This window comes from Typopeltis vanoorti, chromosome 1 (genome assembly GCF_054136105.1).
Source record: "Typopeltis vanoorti isolate ZY-2024b chromosome 1, IOZ_Tvanoo_1.0, whole genome shotgun sequence".
Lineage (NCBI taxonomy): Eukaryota > Metazoa > Arthropoda > Arachnida > Uropygi > Thelyphonidae > Typopeltis > Typopeltis vanoorti.
The window spans coordinates 103,336,070-103,360,510 of NC_143549.1; the positions used below are offsets into that span (position 1 = coordinate 103,336,070).

Consider the following 24,441-nt stretch of genomic DNA (forward strand, 5'->3'; position numbering starts at 1 on the left):
ACTGTTTTTGACATAATATTCAACCCTCCTTGCCTTCTGCTACATCTCTTAAGTAGTTATCTGTCTGGATGATGAACAAATTGAGGATGTGCTGTCAATTTTAGATGTTAACCAAACTGTAATCTGTATTAGCTTAAACTAGTAAAACATTTTTTAATCGCAACCAGTGGGAAAAGAGGCTCCAAGGGTAATTTCTCCCATTTCTCTGTAATCATATCCCTAAAAACAGTACAACAGAATCCCACATATGACAGCTGGGGCAGTGCCTAATTAACAAGGCTGCTTGAAACAAGTCCATGTCAGCATCAGAGACCCAGTGTGATCAGCAGTAAATGAGCTATTGCAGTAACTTCAGTAGAATTGAAGATAGGCAGTATTAACATATGAAACATAAATGGATGGCAGATCTAGCAGGAGAATTACAGACAAAGAAGAGAGAATAGGAGAGAATCTTTTAAAAATAAATAGATGATCATTAAATTCAAGAAACAGAGCAGAAAAGAAAGGAATAGGTATAGCATTTAATACTATGCAGAAATATAACCTTCCTGAATGGGAGGCAATTACAAGTTGAGCAATGTGGGTACATTTTAAAATGGGAAACTTGACAATTTGACTGTTTTGTCTCTGTTCCTAGTGAAGGTGCACTTAGTACAGTAAAGGAATTCTTAGTCATTAGAAAAGGCAACTGATATAAAAGAAGAAGAAAAAACTATGATAATTATTTGGAAAAAACAAACAAACAAACATAGGACTAATAATAATGCTGTATCTGCTGGCTCTTTCTTCAGGATGTGGAATAGTCATTGCTATTTATATGAAGAGAGCCCACAAGTAATAAGAAAAAGTCTATTTATGTTATTGTTGAAAGTGATGTCTTCAGACTGTTTCTTCGGTATACAGAGGATATGAAACAAGGTGATACCACCTAATTTTTTTTTTTTTTTTTTTTAATCAGGATAAAAAAAAAAGTGAGTAGTAGCCAAGAGTTAAGGAAAAAGTTTCAAGAAGCTTTCAAATGTGAACTGCTGAATCAAATATTTCCTCAGTAATATATAAATATTACTCGGGGAAAAAGTGTCTGACAACAAGTACCAAACCAGAGATGCTCAGTAGTAAAATCAGAAGAAAACAATAAATGAGTCAGCAGAGGAACAGATAACAGAATAAGCAGTGCTGATATGATGGAGAGCAATCTGATAAATGGAATAACAGAGAAATTAGTTAATACTACATCTAACTAGCAGAATACAGTATGCCTGTTGGATAGCTGTGTTGGTAGCATTTCTATTCTATGACCAACAAGCTCTGTGTTCAAATTCCACTACAGAATGCATTTGTGAGATTTTTAAGAAGCAGAAAATTTTTGCCATCTGGTATAGAACCACTACCCTTCTTATTAGAGGCCCAAAATGGTGTAACAAATACATGTTATGTTTGGGCTCTAGAGCAGGGTTCCAAGATTAACTAACCTTTGGTCCACCTATGATATTAAAATGTATAACACATTCACAGCCTTTGGAATTTACACTAAAAGAAAAAATACAAAACAATATTCAAAGGAATTTAAGTTATAGATATCTGAGAGCTCAGTTAGAAATCAAGTTGATCCAATGAAGATGGAGACTGAAGGTGCGAGAATTGTGAGAAAAGTTACAGGAGTGAAAATATATGATCGATAGTAGAGAACATTAAAAATTAAGATATCAGATAAGATCATGGATTTATTAATATTCACAGTGTAAGTAGAGCTAATCTAAGATGGTGTATGATTTTAAACAGAACATGACAAAAACTATGAGAAATAGTGGAAACATCAACTGCATTGTCAATGGAGAACCTATAAGACGAGAAAAACATTTCAGACACAACTCTGAGTGAAGATAGCAAAATAAATATGAACACAGATAACAGAACAAACAAACGTTGGTATGGTAAGCAGTCAACAGAAAAAAATTATAAGGAATAAAAGAGAAATTGCCAAAACATTAATAGAGCATTATGTGAGAAATATGAGTTTTCAGACAGTGTTTCAAACCAATTTTAACTGATGGATCTGAAAGTTGACTTCGAAAAAGCAATTTATAAGGAGTAGCTATGAGAGTTCTGAGATATGAGAGTTCTGTGTGAAATAAGAGTTCTGAGATATGAGAGTTCTGTGTGAATAAATGGCAGAATGATTACAAACTAAGATATCAAAAAGGAACTTATATCATTAACATACAAAAAACTGTGTGAGCAGAGCTAATCTTTGGAACCGTTTAACTAACCATAATCAGTGATTATGGTCAGTTAAACAAAATGAAACTGCAAAAATGTCATCCACAAATCAAAGCCAGATATAAGGTTGAAGGAAAATGGTACTGAGGAGTTAACTTTCTAGATGCTTCATGAAGTTACCAGTTAAAGATGATGAGAGAGGACAGCTCATGACCATTCCTTTGAGTTTTGAATGATATCTTCACAGTTTGGTCCCACTCAGAGACAAAATCACTACATTTTTTGGATAAAATAAACTCCATATACTCTTATATCGAGTTCACTACTGTACATGAATCCAACAACAGTCTTTCCTTTCTGGATACTTTAATAGTCTATACTTAGACAGGAAATATTGAATTTTCAGTTTATAGAAAATCTTCCTTAACTGGCAGATATGCCCATCCTTCTTTACACCTTAACTGAAGACCAGTATTTTTAAACTTCTTGTACACAGAGCTCTCACAATCTTTTCTGATTCCCTCTGTTAGAAGAATTAAATAAGTCATACTGATTATTAATGGATATAATAAAACAATCATCTAAAAATTATTGACAGACATCATACCTCAACCAGACTATACTTTGACATAAAAAAGAATTTCCATATTCTAAGGAACGTTGGAATAAAATTTGTAGATTTGACATTCAGATGACATATTGCAAGAGTGAGCAAAATAGCTCAGAGGATTACTTGGATGCTGAAGAACACATTGACAAGAAAGACAGGGAGGTTATTATGTCTCTTTATAAGGCTATGATTCAGCCACATGCTGACTACTGTACACAGATTTCGTCATCTGCATTTCTTGGGGATCGGGAGGTGGTGGAGAGGATTCAGAGACGAGTGACTAAGTGACAAAAGAGGAAATATGATAGAAACTAAGTTACTAAAAGGATTCTGTAAGATTGACACAAAATAAATATTTCAATACATATGGAGTAAGGGGAAAAACAAAGGGTCGCACTTGGAAGTTGTCTAAGAGTCTGGTTAGTAAGGGTGTGCAGACCAGGTTTTGCACTCAGAGAGTGGTGAATGAGTGGAATGGATTGCCAGAGGTGGTTGTGAGTGTCCCAACAGTGAATAGGTTTAAGGAGATGTATGATAGGTATTGTGTTAATGGATAGAGTGAGTCTCCTGTAATGAGTTTTTTGACTCCATGGAGTACCCATACAAATAATAATAAAATAACAAGAGTTCGTTGTTATTTTATTATTATTTGTATGAGTACTATATAAAGGGTGGGCAACCTTTATAAGTGTGTGTGCCAAAATTGCCAAATCTCTGATGCAAAATTTTCTCAAGTGCCAACCGAAATTTTGGGGAACATATTATTATTGCTGGCCTGGCTGGCAGAGTGGTTAGCATATCCGCTCTCCAGCCAAGGGGCTGCAGGTTCGAATCCGCCTTGGCCATGAATGTTTGTAATTGTCTGTGAAAATACTAGTGGTGGTGGACAGTAGATGGCACTGGTGTAGATGATGTGGTTCGTTGTAGTTGGTGGAGTAGGTGCCCTCCCTCGATGAGTCTTTGGACTCCCAGGAGGTGTCAGGTAATAATAATAATAATAATTATTATTATTTGATGTCGTTTAAGTATTGGGAAAAACCTTTTCAAATAATCAAAAATCACACCAGAGCAGTAAAATTAAAGAATATTGTATGGGTAATTATTGTAAGTCTAAAATTTTCTCAAGTGCCAACCGAAATTTTGGGGAACATATTATTATTGGCTACAGGTTCGAATCCACCTTGGGCGTGGATGTTTGTGATTGTCTGCAAAAATGCTAGTGGTGGTGGGCAGTAGATGGCGTTTATGTAGATGATGTGGTTCGTTGTAGTTGGTGGCCTCCCTCGATGAGTCTTTGAACTCCCTGGAGGTGTCAAGTAATAATAATAATAATTTGACGTCGTTTAAGTATTGGGAAAACCTTTTCAAATAATCAAAATCACACTAGAGCAGTAAAATTAAAGAACATTGTATGGGTGATTATTGTAAGTCATGTAAGATTGAATGAATGTAAAATTAGTGATGGAATTTTTACTTAAAATTCCTTCTATCCTGTTGGTAGTGTGGATATTTTTTTATTTGCCTTTAAGTGTAATTCTAGCTGCCATATATAGTCACATAATTTAAAGATGCAATTTTTAACATCAGAAAAAGAGTAAACAATAATCCTGATTTTGTTTTGTTTGTTTTTTATAAAGATCAATCACACATAAATTTTTTCAAGTTTTATCAGTATATTACAGTGCACAATCTCAATCGTTTTACTTGACTAAAGCACAATAAAAGAAAGTAAAATTAAATATATTCTTTTATTAATTCTTAATCCCTTATGAGTAGTACATAAAAATTACAGATAAAATAAAATGTTATTTTATCTACCTAACATATTAAACAGAAGTTAATCTTTACCATTTTTTGCAGAAAACATCAAATCAAAACTTGAGAAAGAAAAATAGTGGATGTTTTATTTATTTAGCATCAATGAGACTTACTGCTGCATCACTAATGACAGATAATTTATATCGGGTTTATATTTTGTAACCTTTAGAGATATCCATGTGCTACTAGTTTCATCTGTAAGGCTACTCCTATTAACGAGACTTAACAAAGTTCACTGAGAACAACGATTCACAAGAAAATGTAGATGCAAAAATGGATAGTAATGCTGTTGCAAGGCTTTTTTTTTAAACATACAAAAGTTTCTGGAATAGTATTCCAAGTCCTTAGTACCTCGATTTCTGAACTTCTCTCTGTTACTCACGTTTCTAATCGCTCCTTTTCAGTATTTTCCAAGTCAACTCCGAGGTCAACAAATCTGTCTCCAAATTGAGCTACTTTGAAAATCAATCAACTGCATTTCAAAATCATCCATATTTATCCACGAAAACATCTGCAAGTTTAATTCATCCAGTTTTATAGTGTCTTGATACTTAATGAATTTTGAAGTCTCTTCTGATTCTCCGATCTTAACAAATTTTAGAGAGAACTGCTCAACAGTTGACACAATGATATTTAAAAATAGCTTTTGAAGACTTTTGCAGTCTGTTTTGTCATCCTTTTGGAGATCATTAACATATTTCTTTAGGTTTGGAAAATATCTAAATCTCTCACTGTTCTATATCCCTCTTAAAAACTCATAGTTTCATTTCAAATGCCTTTATATCATCAAGATCCCTGTAGTTCAAGTTCTAAATGTTTGCAAAAATCTGCAAAAACATCAGTTTACAAACCCACATGATGTCATACATTTCTTTATAAGACATCTGTTGATTAGTCAAAAAAGGATTTATCTCATCCATGTATTCAACAATTGTTTCAGAACAAGACCTCAACTAAGCCAACGAACATTGTTGTACATTATTAGTCCTTTGTACACCGAATCAACCACATTCAATAGATTCTGAAATTGTTTTTTATTCAAAGCACATGCAGAAATGTAATTAACAACCTTGGTTACTGTTTGCATCACTTCTTGAAGTTCATTTAGACCAGCTTTTGCACATAAAGTCTCCTCCTGTATGATGCAATGAAAACTTATCAGTGAAACCAACATGCTTTGCAAACAGATTTACAAATCCTGCTTCCTTACCAATCATACTGGGTGCACCATCTGTTGTGATGGATGCTACTTTTGAACTATCAATTTTCCGAATAGATAATTTGTTCATAACTGCTTTACATATTTCAACCCCAGTGGTATGCTCTGGTAGTGTTACAAGGTTAATCATCTCTTTGCATACTTCGCAACACCAAAATCAAGCAAAGATTGCTAACCTAGCTGATGATGTAATGTCTATGCTCTCATCAACACAATAGAAAAGAACTTACATGAAGCCAAATCATTTGTTAATTGTTCTGCTGTATTCTTTTCCAGCTTAAGTATCCTATCCTTCACTGGTTTTCTACTCACAGACAAATGTTTAATACGCTAAATAATTTTTACCTTTTCTGAAAGATTGTCAAAAAGGAAAAGGAGCATGTTCTAGCCATGCCTCTTTAATATGCTGCCCATCATTGAGCAGTTTTCCATGTTTTGCTGCTAGTTTTGAAACCTCAAAACTAGCGGAAACTTTGGAACTACGTGCCTGCCTGAAATAAATTCCGTCCAAGTATTGGATTTTTTTTTTTTTTTTGTCTTGTTCAGTTCACAAGAAATTAATTCTCTTTGTTCTTGGTCACTTTTATTGCTTAAGTTCTTATGAACAGTTTCAAAATGTCTCTTTAGAAAAAGTCCTACAAACAACTGATTCGGAACACAAAATGTATAATGCTTTATTATCTTTCTTAATCATACCAATTTTTTCAAGTCCAGTATTCTTTAAATTCTAATTCTCTAATATTCTCTTCATTTGAATGTCTATGTTTCTTTGCTGGTGATTGTGCATTCTGTACAATCTGTAAAGGGTAGGAAGCAAATAAAAATATACCATTATCAGATATTTATATACATAGCATAAATATGAATAGAAAAAAAGGAGAAAAAAGAAAGGAAGTCAAGAAGGGAATAAAGTGAAAGGCAAAAGGAAAAAAGTAAATTACAACTGAATGACCAAAGTTTTACAACCACAAGGTACATACAAAAAAAAATTGCTTTCTTCAATACAGCTTCCAACTTTAATAAAAATTAGATAATGGGGTATAAAAATGTGGACAGAGACGTATGGACTCTGACAAAAATTATAATTTGGACTCAGAAAATCTCATCATAATTACTCTATGCATACACCTACCAAGTTTAAGTAAACACCAAAAATTAGTACAATTATAAGCCTACCTACACACATGCCAATAACAGAGAAGGGTACGCATGGCATCTAATCATGTGCAGATGACACTTCATAATCCTGAATATTGATAATACATTTCACATAGCTTTAACAATAACTTATGTTTATGGCAATGTAATGTAGTTGGAAGGTCATGAGTGCTTAAGTGCCTGCTAGAACCACTGATGATGATATAGCAATGTAAAGAAAATTTGCATTTATATCTAATAAATTAAACATATTAATTGACAGTATAAATGCTTCCAATCCATATTTTAATGACACGATTTAATTAAATACAAATCCACATATATACAGACACTTTAGAAAACCAATAAATTCTTTACAAAACACGAAAAAATATCTAAAATGATGGTAAAGGAGTCACGCCACGTCTAGCTGCCTGGCGAATGATGCAACAACTGAACAGGAAAAATCTTGTATGCTAGTATATCATGGAGATAGATGCCTTGGAAATAGGATGTTTGTTTCATTTTATTACTTACTATTACTAAAACAGTTGACAGTGATGACTCTACTTAATAAAACTGAATTCTATTAAGTTAAAATATACAACTCAGTGAAGATGTTGGATATGTATTTATTTATTTAATTATTTTTAAGGTGAGCCCTGGGTTGCATGCTGGAAAAAAGTCGTTGGCGTGACACGTTTGGCACGCGAGCCAAGGTTCCCCCACCCAACCTATACACTACCTTCAAACCATTTGTCTTTTTTACTACCTATCTACCAAAGATAAATTACTACCTCTTTAGTTGCTTAGTGGCTAACAAGTTCATGTCAACTTTTTTATTTTGGACAGATGAGACATTCTGCTAAATTTGAATTCAAGTGAAATCAAAGTTTTAGAATCTGAGAAGCCTGGCCTTGCTTACTATGCCACTGAGTTATTTGAAATCAAACAAAGATTCTTCATTCTAGTAGATTTAAATGAGTAGAAAGACTTATGTGTAGGCAGTTCATGTCAAGTTTTTTTTTTTCTTCAAAATATACTTGATAGGATTACTAGTGAAGATGTCATCAACAACAGCTCAGGTTTGACATATTCTAGTGTATGTGAACAATTTGTACATTAGTGGTGATGAATACCTCAGTATATTTACCTGATGGATCAATGAAATGAGAAAATGGAAGTCATACACTAATATTACTAGTAAAAAATAATTAAGAAAGCATTATTAAGCTAGCTTTATGTGTATGAAACCAATCAGTAAAGAAAAAGGAAGTTACTTTCTGCTATCCTCATTTGCCAAACAGCCATCTCAGACCCTACAGGCATGTAATATGTAAGGTTATTGGCAGCGACTAACGTGCTTACAACAACTTCACTGTCCTCAACATAGTTATTACCCTCTTTTTTACATATATCTGAAATTCAAAAAAAATAATTAGTTTTAAATTTAAAAAACTATAAAGGAAAAAAGCCAAGAAAATTACAAGCTGTATTTAATTTTCTGATAATAAATTTGGGAGGATAATCAACTTGAACACAATTCAAATTTTATTACTCTTTTCAGTAGAAATGTTTTACGATCCTAAAAACATTAAATGAGTCAATCAAGATTGGTAACACAGAGAAAGTTTATTTATTTATTTTTTGCTTGTTTATATAATATATTATATTTGACAAGAAATTATATTATTGTTTTAATCCTCTAGCTAAGTGCAAACAAATGAAGTTTGTGTGTGAGGTATCCTCATAATTACTATACTGTATACAGAGGCTACTGACTTAACAGCAATTGCTTCATGCATCAGCTATATAACTATCTGATCCAGAATATTTTAAGAATATAGGGATACATCATTCTACTAACTGTATATGGGGAAAAAATATGACTTCTGCATTAATTTAACCTTAGTATCTTCCTGGTTCCAACTTCCATTGATGAGATCCCAATCAAGGTTTAAAACCAATTTGGGCAGAAACCCTTCCCATAATGTATGGCAACATATAAGTTTGAGAGGAAATTTGCATTATGGAATACTGAGGCAATGGATGTGAAGTGATCATCCCCTATATAGTAGAAGGGTAACCATAACAAATGATATAGTGGAATTGTTTCATTTCATTAGTGTATAACATAGTGACATGAATGATGCTGTGCAACATGTAGAAGGGAGGCAAGTATTAGGAGAATTGGGTGTAAGAATCAGAGGTGTATCAACTGTAGCTTGGGTTAGACATTCATAAGGCTGTGGGAAGGCACTTGGTGCTATGTGGATGACAAAGCACCAAGTATTTTTAAAGAATGTGCAAAAATAATTAGCCATGCCCTGGACCTGGTTATTTAATGAAGGTCTTGCAGTGGGGAAGGCTCCTAAAGTGGAAAGAGGGCCAAAAAATATATCTCTCCACAAGCATGGTTCTAGGACAGAAGTTTCCAATTATAGACTGGTCCATATCTGCAGTTAGTCAAGATGGTGGAAAAATTCGCAATGAATAGAATACAGAATTGGGTTGATGGACATAAGATTATGATGGTCAGCATGAGTTTGTGAAGGACAGGTCTTGTTTCAGCAATCTGCTTACATCTTATTATTATTTTGGTAACCTCCATGGAGTCAACAGAGTTATCATGTGATCCACTCAACGAGCAACAGGGTCTATCATAATGAGCTTTGGAGTTATTACACTACTACCTGCACGCACAACGCACTCAGACAATGCATTCCATTTACTAACAACTCTCCAACTAAAAACTTTACTTCTCACTCCCTTCTTCACCACATCTCTATACAACTTTTACTGTTTATATACTGTTTTTTTATAATTTTTTCTGTATTAATCTGATAGAATCCCTTAACTAACTCGAAGGTCTCTATCATATCTCCTCTTTTCCTCCCATCCACCAACCTCTGTAATTCACATTTCCTCAAATGCTCTTCATAACCAACACTCCAGAGTCCTGATATCACTTTGGCTATTCGTTTTTGAACCCTGCCTCTATAGTTGGAAGTTTGTCTGCAAGGAGGTGTGCCTTGCATTAGGGGATACTAAGGCAAGTGATGTGAAGCTTTGTCCACCTTTGCTATGAGTTGCCCCAGTCCTGAAGATACTTCAGGTGAAAACTTTGTTTGCTTACACTCGGATAAAGGATTAAATTAAATTTATACCTGCCCCCCCCCCCCCCCCCTCTAGTGCTTACACATCACAATGAAAATTAGGTGATCAAATCTGAGCACAATAGTCCTAGTCCATATGTGGTCTGACCAATGCCTTATACAGATGTGCAGTCTTCGCAACACATGCAATGTGCCCTTGGTACTTCAGTCCACTGTCCACCATCACTCCAAGATTCCGAATCTCATCCACTTCCTGAAGTACAGTTCCACCAATACAGCATGTTGTCTTATATTTCTGTATCCCAAAGTATAACACCTTGTATTTATTAATATTAAAACTAAACCCACTCATCTGTCCAAGCTAAAAGTCAATTCAAATGTTGCTGTAGAGAATTAACATCAGCAACACTCCTAAATAATTCTACCTAACTTTGCATCATCAACAAACATATGAAGATCCCCAGTTAATCCGCATGAAATATCATTAACAAACAAGTTAAACAGTGGGGGGGGGGGGGAAGAATTGACCCCTAAGGAGCACCAGTAGTCACCTTTAGTTTCTGAGATACAGCTTCATCATACAACTTGTTGGTATCATTCAGAGACCCAATCTCTGATCCATTTAACCAATATACTACTGTCCTCGTACACCAACTTATCATGTGGTAATCTATCAAATACTTTTGCAAAGTTCAAAAATATCGGCGTATATGATTTTCCCTTATCCAACACATTCTTCACGTTATCATAAAATATAAGCAGATTGCTTAAACAAGACCTGTCCTTCACAAACCCATGCTGACTATCATAGAGAATCCTATGTTCATCAACCTAATCCTGTATTCTATTTCTAACCATTTCCAACATTTTGATATCACAACTGCAGATATACAGACCAATCTATAATTGGAAACTTCTGTTCTCATACCATGCTTGTGGAAAGATATTATTTTGTCTTCTTTCCACACCTCAGGAACCTTACCCACTACAACTCTCATAAATAACAAGTATAAGGGCATGGCTAACTCTTTTTGCATGTTCTTTAAAAATATGTAATGATATGTCATCCATCCCCACAGCCTTATTAACATCTAACCCGAGCAACACTTGATACACCTCCGATTCTTTCACTTTTAATTCTCCTAATTGTTGCCTCCCTTCTACATGTTGCACAGCATCATTCACACCACTATGATATACACTGATGAAGTGTTTATTAAATAATTACACTACAAGGTGATATGCTTTAAGGTTTTAAGATGATGAACATATTGGATAAGGGCGATTTGTATACAATGATTTTCTTAGCTTTACAAAGGCATTCGATAGATTACCACATGAGAGTTGGTATATAAGCTGCAGAAGATGGGATTAGATAACAGATTGGTTTTCTGAAAGATACCAGCAAGTCGTGTATGATGGATCAGTGTCTCAGAAAAGGAAGGTGACTGGTAGTGTGGCTCAGGGTCCTGTTCTTGGTGCTCCTACTGTTTATTTGCTAATGATATTTCATGTAGATTGACTGGGGATCTTAATATGTTTGTTGATGATGCAGTTAGGTAGAATTATCAGGAGTATTGCTGATGTTAATTCTCTACAGGAAGATTTGAATATGAAGAGGAGATATGATAGAGGCCTTCAAGTTAGTTGAGGGATTCTACCAGATTAATACAGAAAGAATTATCAAAAGAGTGGATAATAAAATGGTAAGAATAAGAGGTCATCCCTAGAAGTTGACATGATGTTGTAAGGAAGGGTGTGAGGAGTTGTTTTTTACATGGAGTTATTTGTGAGTAGAATGCATTGCTGGAGTGAACTGTAAATGCAGGGAGTGTTAATAATTTCAAAGTTCATTATGACAGATATGTGGTTGGGTTGAGTGGGTCTCCTATGATGCATCTATTGACTCCATAGCCATGGATGTTGCTGAAATAATAATAATGGTACACTAATTGTGGAGATACTTCACATGCAAACTTTGTTTGCTTATGCTTGAGTAAAGGGTTAAAACAAGAATACAATTTCATGTCAAGTATTAGAATATCTATGGAATCTTACCTGTTTCTGAGACTGAATTATACAGCCTGATTAAAGGAACAGTTTTATTATCTGTGCTGATATCCCATCAGCTCCTATTGCCAAATTCTCGTTCAATCAGGATTTTCAGACCATGCTTTGGATACAGTTCATAGAATCAATTGGAAAGAGACCACCATGTTCCATCATAGTAAATTTAGATGAGAAAAACTGTTTTTGGAATGTGCTGCTGCTCTCAAAAATCAGCTTAATTTGTGTAAATACATTTGCATTAAACTTTCCAAAATATGGGAAATACCAATACTTCGAGATTCCAGTTTACATCCATGCACACAGAGGGCACGCCCCCACCTAGTTATGACTGTAGTCTTTCGTCCATATGTCTCATTCTCTCTCTCTCTAAGTGAGACATGTGGATGAAAGACTATGTGTCTCACTTAGTTTTGTATGTGTGTGTGTTACAAGTTTCATATTGTACTTCCTGATGATGGTTCAGTGACTGAGATGAACTATTGGAAGAATTAAATATTATTTTTAATACTTTCTCAGTGTCACTCCATTAAACCTCTAACGTGAGTTTCTTCCAGCACTTAAGCCTTAACACAAGGACTAGAATCAGATCTGGCATCTTTGAACTCAAGTTCCTTCTGTCACATACTGCTTGAGAAAGTTGTTTTGCAACAACTGAATAAATTCAGTTGCATTCTTCTCATGATCACTACTATCCAGTCAATGTTTGCATGACTAGGTTTATGTAAATTGTCATGGGTGACTTCAATAATACTCATTTAGCACCTATCAGGATGCTAAATGAGTATTATTGAAGGATGATCTGGTGATGCATTTTTGTCATCACCAGCAACCAATGCACTAAGTCTGTAAGAACACTCCACTATGTATTTCATCTTGTTAGACTCTACCGCATACCAGATAGCTTCAGATTTACTGCCACATGGAAAATTGTTATTAGTATATCCTAATTGGACTCAAATCATCCAATATTATTAGCAGCACACCCAACAGTGTGCTAGAGATGGCTCACATGAATCGATTGTTAAATTTTCAAGAATTTTGCAAGCCAGTTGTTAAACCAAGAATGGCTATAAACTGTAGAGAGTATGCACTTCCACAATAGCTAGTAGCATTTGGACTTGTATATGATGACATGGAAAATCCATCTGAGGAACAAGCTTATTTTGGCCCACTTTATGCTTCCTTTCCTACTACCCCTTTCTTATGCAGTAGCCAGCAAGCAATGCTACAGGAAGACCGCTTTTCCGACAAATATCTAGAATCGCAAAGATTTTGCATTTCTATAACTAGAAGTGGAGAAAATGGAGAACCTTACAAATTAAGAACTTAACACGTTTAAAAAATTTTTTTTTTTTTATTAAAATGTTCCCAACACTAATTAATGCCTATAATTTGAGGCACACATACTTATCAAGTGAAAAATTCTATCCTTTTGTTCTTCATATTCCTGGGGTCTGTGTACTGACATAATAAGTTACTTCCAAGCTTTTTTTGTATACTCTGCTCTGTTGTACAACTTACAGATGTCTATTCATATTTTGGGCCTCATTTATGCAGATGATCTTGCACATACTTAATAAGTCGGGTCATTTATAGGTCAAAACTATATAACTGGGAAGAGATTTCCACATCACCTTTAATGTAGAGATTGACTGGGGATTCTGACCTAGTGTCTAATTCTCACCTTTTCATGGTGTTTCCTGTTAGTAGGCATCCACAGGATACTGAACACATGAGAATGGGCTGGCTTGATGGTACAAATGGTACAACATGATGAGATTTCATGCTGGCTGGGGTGTTGCCCAGTTAAACAAGGCCCCCCCCCCCAGCTGTTTCAGTCAGGGAACCAGGTGAAAAGTCAACTACTGGAACAAACTCCAACTCAAAAACTAGAAGAAGAAGAAACCAAACGTCAGAAGAACAGAAAAAGTACGATGTGGACATAATTGGCGAGTAGGAAATGAATCCCACCAGGAATGTTTTGGAAAAATTTGGAGAAAATGTCAAATCTAATAATAATGATGCATGTCAGCTGGATTTCTGCTCGGGATATGGACTAGTCATTACTAACACCATGCTCCAACATATAGGTGTGCACAAGTTCATGAGCAAAGAAAAGCCTCACCGTTGATGGTGATATCTTCATGCTGGCTCAGGATCCAAGAATATATAGAGATTTAAAACTGGAAATGATGATCACCTTATTCTAAGTAGAATAGCAATGAATATTACATAATATAAGAATATGTAAGAAAGTTTTGCAACCATGAGGCTTTTCTGATTTCATGCGTATTCTCTGCACATGAACTTGTGCATATCTTTATGTTGGAACATGGTGTTAGTAATGACTAGCCCATATCCTGAAGAAAAATTGAGCAGATATTTACCGTTATTAGATGAGTAGCATTTAAAGGTAAACTGTAGACTCAACTGTACAAACATTATTGAAGAAAATATGAAACAGTTTAAAACAAGAACCAAACCATGGAATCTCATTGACAAACTGTGAAGAAAACACTGATGATTTAGCTAGGGAGGTATGTGGTGAAGTTATCTGAAAGGATAGAAAAATAAGAACATCATGGTGGACATAAGATGTTAAAGAAACAGTCCTGGACAAGAAGAAAGCATATTGAAAATTCCTAGCAAATAGGTCAGAAGATGCCTTAATAGCATACGAAGAAAAACATAAGACAGCTAGGGTACATGTAAAAGTAGTTAAACTTAAGTAATGCGAAGACTTCAGTAAGAATATAGAAAATAAATATCAGGTAGGTGTCAAAATGTTCTGGATGCTATTGGAAAATCTTATACATGGAGTAATTATACTGAAAGACTGTAAAAAGAAACAAGCAGTAACAGAAGAGTAGTAGCAGGAGTTGAAAGTTTTTCCACTTGGTTATACTATAAATTAAAGATGCCAAGAAATTATATTCTTGGTTTAATCCTTTATCCATGTGTAAGCCAAGTTTGCACATGAAGTAACTTGTGCATGAAGTAACTATCTCTAATCCAGAGTATTTTAGTAATAATGTGTGACACCTTTTGGCTACTTGCACAAGGGTGGTCTGAAAAGTTCTCAGCCTAACAATGAAAAAACAAATTTATAATTTCAAAATTATTTTTATTTTTCAACATAATCTCCCTTAAGACTAATACATTTATTCCAGTGATGCTCCAGCGCCATTATCCCATCCCTGTAGTGGTTCTCAGTAAGATCTGAAAAATACCCCTCTACAGCTGCAATCACCTCTTGATTCGAAGAAAAACGCTGACCAGCAAGGAAGAGTCTTAGTTTTGGGAAGAGATAGAAGTCAGAGGGAGCCAAATCTGGGGAACAGGGTGGATGTTCCAACAATTCATAGTGCAGATCCCTTAATTTTCCCATTGCAAATCATCTTTGTGGGCAGGTGCATTGTCCTGATGAAAGATTTTTTTTTTTTTTTGCAAACCGGGTCTTATCTCACGAATTTTTTCATCTAGTCTGGTTAAAAGATCAGACTAATACCCTTTTCAAGATAATTAATAAACAAAATTTCTTTAGCATTCTCAAACACAGATGCCATGACCTTTCCTGTGGATGGAACCGACTTTGTCTTCTTTGGCGTTGAATAACTGGCTTCTGCCCCCTGTTTTGACTGCTGTTTGGATTCTGATGTGTAACGGTGAATCCAAGTCTCATCCATAGTAATAAATTGACGTACAAAATCAGTTTTATTCTTGTTAAAACGCTCCAAGCACTATTCAGAGATTTTCATGTGAGTGCATTTTTGATCTGCTGTGGGCAAGCGTGGCACTCATCTTGTGCAAAGCTTTTTCATTTGCAATTCTTCATGCAAAATATATCCTACATGTTCTTTTGAAATGCCTAGTCTCAGCAATTTCACGCACTTTGACTCGCCGGTCATCTAATTACTATTACTATTATTACGGGCAACTGCAGGGAGTCATTAGACTCATCGAGGGAGGCCCCAAATCATATTCATCACAACTATCTGACATTCATACAGTATCTATCATACCTCGCCTTAAACTCATTCACTGTCACAGCATCCACTACAGACTCAGGGAGCGCATTCCACACATTCACCACTCTAAAAGTAAAGAACCCAGCTCTAACACCTTTACTAACCACACTTTTGCCCAGTTTCCATGGATGTCCCCTAGTCCTCCCACAACCAGCCCTGTTCACAAAAATATCTTCTGAATTAATTTTATAGAAACCCTTCAGTAATTTGAATGTCTCAATCATATCTCCCCTCCTCTGCCTATCAACCAATTTTTGCAACCCACAAATCCTCAACCTGTTCTCATACGGTTCATTCCACAGACCTGCTATCATCTTGGTCACTCGCCTCTGGATCCTCTCCACCTCCTCCCCATCAAGAAGAAACCTAGGTGACCAGATCTGAGCACAGTAGTCTAGATGGGGTCTTATCAAGGCTCGATAGAGAGGAACAATAACCTGCTTGTCAACGTATTCTTCAGCAACCAAGTGATTTGATGAGCTGTTTTGGTCACTTTTGCAATGTGTCCCCTAAATTTCAATTCCTTATCCACCAACACTCCTAAACCTCGTGCCTCATCAATTTCCTGGAGCAGGGTTCCACCAATGCAGTAAACTGCCGCCAATCTTTTCACCCCAAAATGCATAACCTTACATTTTGCCACATTAAACTGACATCCATTCTCCTTAGCCCAGACCTCCAATCTATCCAAATCATCCTGCAAAATTTTGACGTCATCTGCATTCACTATTGCCCTACCCAACTTCGCATCATCCGCAAACAAATGAACTGTTCCTCTCAGATCATTTCCTATATCATTTATGAACAAATTAAACAGCAGTGGTCCAAGAACAGATCCTTGTGGCACACCACTAGTCACAGGCCGTCTTGTGGACTCTACTCCCGAGTAAACCACTCTCTGATATCTCTCCGTCAACCACCCTCCTATCCATCTCACCAACCCTATGTCCATTCCCATATGCTGCAATTTACTGATTAGAATTCCATGTGGAATCCTGTCAAAGGCTTTGGCAAGGTCCAGTAGAATCACCGTAAACCCATTACCCTTATCCAGTTCAGCCGTCACTGTGTTATAATACGTGAGCAAGTTACTGAGGCATGACCTACCCTTCACAAAACCATGCTGTCCCCGATACAGTATCCCATTTTCTTCAATCCAATCTTGTATTTTCCTTTTGACTATTTTCTCTAAGACCTTGACAATGATTCCTGATATGCTAATCGGTCGGTAATTTACAACAGCAGTCTTGGAACCACCTTTATGCAGTGGAACTATTTTCCCCTCTTTCCACCCGCTCGGGACTAACCCAGACCCGAGACTCAAATTAAACAAAATGGTCAAGGGTACTGACAATTCTTTAGCTGCTTCTCGTACAACACGAGCTAGTATACCATCCAATCCCACAGATGTATTGACATTGAGGTTATGCAATAGACTACTCACCTCCACTTCATTAACCACAATTCCCGTATAATCTACTGGTTTATTCGTTTCTGCAATGTCACCACCTGGATGATATACTTTTGCAAAGTGCTCACTCAGTAACTCAACTATCTCAACTGATTCAGTTACCTCCCTACCATCGGCATTCTTTAAAATCAATCTGCCATGTACATTTTTCCTTTTATTTGCTACATATCTAAAAAACTGTTTAGGATTCTCTTTAGCCTGCTTGGCCAATGTTCTTTCGTAATCCTTTTTTGCTTTTCTTACCACACTCGTCACCCTTCTGGCCTGCGCTTTATACCGTTCATGTGCCTGCCGGTCACCCTTCTCCTTAAATTCCCTCCATAGTTGTTTCTTATTTTGCAACTCAAGCTTAATGGTGTTATTCATCCATTTAACCCCTACTTGATTTATTATTCGGACTCTAGGTATACAGTCAGCCATTGCTTCATGCAAGCACTTCTTAACTACCTCCCATGCACTATCAACTTCTAGTCCTTGCAGTTGTACATGCCATGGCACTGAAGCAATCAAACTCCTAAGCTTGTCATACTTTCCCGCCCGATAATTCCACATGTACCCTGTCTTAATTGAAAATTCTACACCTTTAGCCACCTCCCAAGTTAAGACCCTATGATCACTCTCACCGATTGGTGGCAATGTGGTCATATTTGTTACAGCCAAATCCTCAGATGTAATTACTAGGTCAAGCACTCTCTGACCCCTAGTATTTTCCATTACATGCTGTCGCAGATAGTTATCCCTTAATAACCGCATAAAATCCAGTTCCTTCCTCCCGTGTGTCCTCTCCTCACTCCAATCAATGCGACCATAGTTGAAATCTCCCATAATAATCACCCTCCTTCCACCCATTTCTTCTATTTGCTTGTGCATACTGCCACCACCATCTTTTCCATCACCTGGTCTATAGCAGCACCCAATTGTATATTTAGTTCTGCTAGCCACAATCTCACACCAAATGGCCTCAAATGTGCTCTTTTCTCTATCCTGCAATTCAACTTCTATTCTCCTTGGCTGGAGCTCATCAGCTATCATCAACAATACTCCTCCCCCATTTTATTCTCTCTGTCATTCCTGAACACACTATACCCATCACATTCAATCCCACTAGTTATATCATCTACAGTCAGCCATGTTTCACTAATACCTATAACCTGTGGTCTGGAAGTGCCAACCATGGCCAAAAACTCTTCCTTCTTGTTCCTAATACTCCTAGTATTAGTGTACATGAATTTAAGACCCCCATTAGCCCCAACCCTACCTTGATGCCTTATATTAACTATCCCACTCTGATTTGTTGTCCTTATTTGCTCTGGCATATTATATTCATTCTTACATTCAACTGCCTCCATAAGGACTGTATCTCTACCCCCCCCCCTAACAAATCTAGTTTCCCTGAATTTGCACATCCACTACATTCAGCAACACTTTCTCAAGTCTTCTTACACCGTAACCATTCAAATGCAAGCCATCCATCTTATATAGATCCTTTCGCCCATCAAACTCACTCCACACATCCACAAATTCCACACCACTCGTCATACATAACCCACGCATAAAGTCATTTGCAATTATAGCCCTCCTTTTAAACATTTCACTGTCATACCGTGGCAAAAGACTAATCATTCTAACTCTCTCACTCTTTTCTTTTGCTACCTCAAACAATTCATTCAGGTCTTCTATCATTTCCATTTTATCCCCTTTCAAATCATTCGTACCTGCCACAACAATCATTTCTTTCACCCTTTCCTTTTGCTCTCTAATAGACGCAGTTACGTCCTTTATGGTCGCACCAGGTTGGTACGATTTTGTCAAATCCTCTACTAACACACCTCGTACTAACGAGTCTCCATACAGCACTCTATCCTTCATTTTGTTCATGTTCACATTCATACGTCTATTTTTCCTGTCATACCTTTTATTATTGGTTGGTTCATTCAGTCTACTTTTGTTCATGCACTCTAGCTGCTGTTTTGCTCTTTCTATCGCACTATTCAACAACGCGATCTCACTCAATGCATCTATCTCATCTTTTTTGTTCTCTGAGAAACCATTTATACTATCATTCACACTTTCTACATTCACACTCTCACAATTTTCATGTACAACTTTGCCGTTTCTTGTCATATCCCTATTTCCTTCATTTTGAAGGTTGACAAAAATATCACACTCACGATACGAAATACACTTCAATTCCGCATTCTCCCTACATTTTCTACACACATTCAATCCTTTATCATCATCTAACCACACTCCGACCGCACTCCGCAAAGCGTACATTTCACAGCTAGTACACTGACTCATTTCTTTTATGCTACCGTTCTTTGATAACGATGGTGAACCTTCATTACTGGCCGCCATTTTCCTACGCACAGGTGCCATATTTATCTGTAACGTGTTTTGTCAAATTAAACGTTATAACACACCAAAAATAGACGCACTAAAATACGCAAGGCAAATAAAACAAAACTACACAATATTAAGTAATTTGTATCGATAACTGAAAATGATACTTATCTTATCTGGTGCTTGCACGAACACTACTCATTACGAATTCATCTAGCGGCGACTTCCGACATAGATTATGTTATAAAACACTTTAGTACACTAACCACGTTAATAAAGCTCTAATAATATACCAAAATTAAACACTTAAGTCCATTAAATTGAATCCAAAACACCAATGATCAAGTGCATAATACCATATCATGCACTTGATCAATGATTTCTGGTGTTGTTACACTATTTGGACATTCTTCATGTGGATCATCTTCAAGGCAGTACAGCCATGTTTAAACTCAGCAGCCCATTTCTTACTTGTCAAAAACGAAGGGAAGAGTGCCCATAAACTTTTATGAAGAATTTTATAACTGCACGATATTTAATTTTTCTCGTAGAAAGGCTTATACGTTGGTTACACATGATTATTAATTAACTTAAGGAATTCACAATGTACACTAGGATATAAATTAAATGAAACTTTAATCTATATTTCCAATATTTTGGCAATGTCACGTTGCCATCTTCAAAGGAACTTAAAATAAAGACACATTCCTCATTTACACACAGTAAATGAGGAACGAAGCAAGGAAGCTATTGTTTCTCCTAAAAGTCCTGATGGTGCCCTCTAGCAGGCTATGTAGGTATTCTTGGCCATTGGGATGAAGGTCTCCTGATGTATGTCTCCCAAATTTGGGGCAGTCTCATGCAACCAAAAATAAACATGCCAAGCTTCAACATGGTTGCATGAGACTGCCCCAAATTTGGGAGACATACATCAGGAGACCTTCAGCCCAACGGCCAAGAATACCTACATAGCCCGCTAGAGGGCACCATCAGGACTTTTAGGAGAAACAACAGCTTCCTCGCTTCATTCCTCATTTACTGTGTGTAGTGCCTGCGTGCACGTGTCTTTATTTTAAGTTCCTTTGAAGATGGCAACGTGATTTTTCCGAAATATTGGAAATATAGATTAAAGTTTAATATAATTTATATCCTAGTGTACGTTGTGAATTCCTTAAGTTAATTAATAATAAAGATATTCAATTTTATCCATTTCAAGGGATTACAGCTTCAAACAGTTGTATAAAAAAAACTACTTGATAGAATGACTTGCAATTTCACATGGATGCTTATGACAGATGTACCAACTTAGGAAAAAAAAAATCTTGCTGATATTGTTGCCATCTATGGTCGAGGCTGAGAACTTTTCAGATCATTCTCATATATGGAGGTATAACTTCTGCATTATTTCAACTTTGGTGTCCCTTCTGTGTCTTGATTCCACTGATGAGACCTCAATAAAGGTCAAAACTGGTCTGGGTAGTGACCCTTCCCATAATGCATAGCATTATAAATGTCCATAAGGATATGTGCTTTGCATTATGAGATACTAAAGCAAGTGATGTGCAGTTGTTAGCCTCTGTATACGGGTTGCCCAGTCGTGAAGTTACTACATGCACAAACTTTGTTTACAATTGGATAAAGAATTAAACCAAGAATATAATTTCTTGGCATCTTTAATTCATAGTAGTAGTAATAGGAAATATGCAAGAGGAATGCAAAGAGGGGCGCATATCAATACCTGAGGTGGAAAAAAGTTTGAAATGTGGAAAGGCAGCTGGAGTACACAATATTCGACCAGAAATGCTTAAATATGGAGGTATAAAAGTTTGCGGTGGAACACTGCATAATTCAAAGGGCTTGGTCAGAAGGTCAAATTCCAATGATTGGAGTAGAGCTCTCAAAGTTCCCAACTATTTAAAAAAAAAAAAAAAAAAGTTGGTTGTAAGAATTACAGAGGAATTACTCTACTAGATGTTCTAGGTAAGAATCATGCAAGCAAACTTGAAAAGAGGCTGAGAAAAACTGTGAAAGAGAAACTTGGTGAAGTATCGATTTATTCGGACCAAATAGTCAAAGATCAGATTTTCACTTTATGACAAATAATTGAGAAATCATAGGAATATAAGAAGGTTCGGTACTTAAATTTTGTAGATCTGGAAAAGACATGACAATTTACCCAGAGAAATGCTTTTCAAAACACAACAATTATATGGGTCAATTGGAACATTATACAGAGCAATACATAGTCTATATTTAAACTGTAAATTAGCAGTTAGAACTGAAGGAAATACAGGAAGATGGCTTGATATAAAATCAGGTTTAAAACAGGTGCATCCTGTCACTCATCATTTATATAAATTGCATTAGAAGAAAGTGGCAATAAACCTGTAATAGTAGCCTGTTTAAGCACATTGTTATGTCGGAAAACATAATATTATTATCGTTTAAAATAAGAAATTAATAATCTACCAGAAGTGAACGTTTATGTATAATTTTGTAATATAGTATTGTATAATCTTAATTTAGTATTGTGAAATTTCAGTGTACAAAATATAAAATAGTTACTTAGTCGGAAATTTTGTATAAATAAAACTGTTTAAGCATGTGAACATCTAATCAACTTTGTTAGAAAAGAAATCAAAATAATATACCAAATGTGTACGGCCAACTTCAGTAAGTCTGTTGTGAAGAACTGTGCTTTCCCCCCCTTCACTTTATGGAAAGTTACGAGAGTTTAGTTAGGTTGCCGTGAGTGCTGGGAGAAACGCAAGGAGAGTATGACGCATGCGCGTTCGACGACAGCGGGAAACGAAAGTAGTTTAAAAGCGAGTACATCACTACGTTGAAGGCTTTTTCTCGGAGATGTTTTCCTGCTGCTGTTCACCTGTGTGATGGATCGTCCGGCTGGTAGGAAGCTTCCACGTGGTTCCCTTCATTAGTGGAAAGTATAATCTTATGACAAAGGAAACTACCAGTCGGAGACAAAGAAAGCCCAGCAGACCTAATGGTGGAAAACAAAAATGAAGAGTTCCAGTCGAAATATCAGAGGGGAAGTCAAAGTATTAGTCCGATGAAAAAATTCTGAAGTGGCCCAGAGAATTAATGCAGTGAATCGGTAACGTGAACTTTGTATTTCCTATTTAGTGAATTTATAGTGAGGATCTGAAGTGTGTGGAGAAAGACAATCCTAGAACTGTGGCCGAATATAAAGCAAAAGAATATGACATTTTTTTGTGTTATGTATGTGTAAGAGAATGATTTATGTTACTCAGATCTTGGAAAAGAGATAGAAATGTTAAAATTGGATAGGACTATTAAGGAAAGTTTTGATTGAATTCTAGCGTATTTAAGAGAAAGAGAAAACTAAGTAACTGATCTTTAACCATGGTAGTCTGTGATACTTTAAAAAAAAGTATTGTATTATATAAAAACTTTAAAGTATTGTATTTCTGTGATATATAATTTAGATTTGGTATTCTTGAACATGAATTTTCAAGTGGTTTAGTTAAATATGTGTACAAGAGTGAGATAATATATATGTGTATTCTGATTGAAAGATTGACTAAGTTTACATAAATGACTTGTATGATTCATTCAGTGAAATTAAATTGTTTTGTTTAATACAATGAAGTTAGTTTTCCTTATGTCTAGAGCTACTGCACTTGCTCATAAAAGTTAAACGAACCTAGTAAAGGCGGGAAACATCTGAGGATCAGGTCACAATTGCAAAGTACAAAAATTTTATTGAGAAGAGTGAATGCCGACTGGCTTCTAACTCCCTGGTTTTAATTTCAATTTATCCTAGGACTCAAAGTGGCGCAGCTCGAACAAATAAATTTCTTTGAGTTTAAAAAGGGGAGATAGAACCAGAGCTGAGACAAAGAAGTTGGCGTCCGCCATTAGCAATTCTTTGTCTCACAAGACCTCAGCTTCATTCTTATCAAAGGTACGGCCAAAAGGGTTAGTGAGAATTAAGAATAGTTAATTTTAAGGGAAAGTCGACACGACAATATAACATCATCTGCAGCTCTTTGCTTATGCAGATGATGTTATACTCCTAAATAGATCCAGTGCAAGACTCCAAGATTCTCTGACTAAATTAAATAACAGCAGTAACAAATTTGGCATGAAAAATCAGCAATAAAAACACCAAAACTATGAAAATAGGTAGTAATGTAGGAAACTTCAGCTGCATTTTCAATAGAAAACTTATAAAAGAGGTAAAATATTTCAGCTATTTAGGAACAGTTTTTTTAGATGTTTAATTTGAAAATGTCAAATTAAATATAGAAATAGACAACAGAATAAACAAAGCTAGTATGTGGTTATCCAACTGAAGAAATTTATATAGAATAAGAGAGAAATTAGCCAAAACACTAAACTAACAGTATACAAGACAGTGTTCAAAC

The 24,441-nt window shown here is 35.9% G+C and overlaps 1 protein-coding gene across 1 annotated transcript in view; it reads right to left on the minus strand.

The window, feature by feature from the left end:
* Window positions 1-8,398, minus strand: part of LOC150110266 (armadillo repeat-containing protein 2-like) — a 51,326-nt gene extending 42,928 nt beyond the window's left edge. Inside the window, exon 1 of the mRNA XM_090392425.1 lies at window positions 8,285-8,398. Within this exon, the coding sequence (XP_090248551.1) occupies window positions 8,285-8,333 (49 nt within the window). The 5' untranslated portion in view covers window positions 8,334-8,398. The remainder of the gene's footprint in view (window positions 1-8,284) is intronic.
* Between the last annotated feature and the right edge of the window lie 16,043 nt (window positions 8,399-24,441).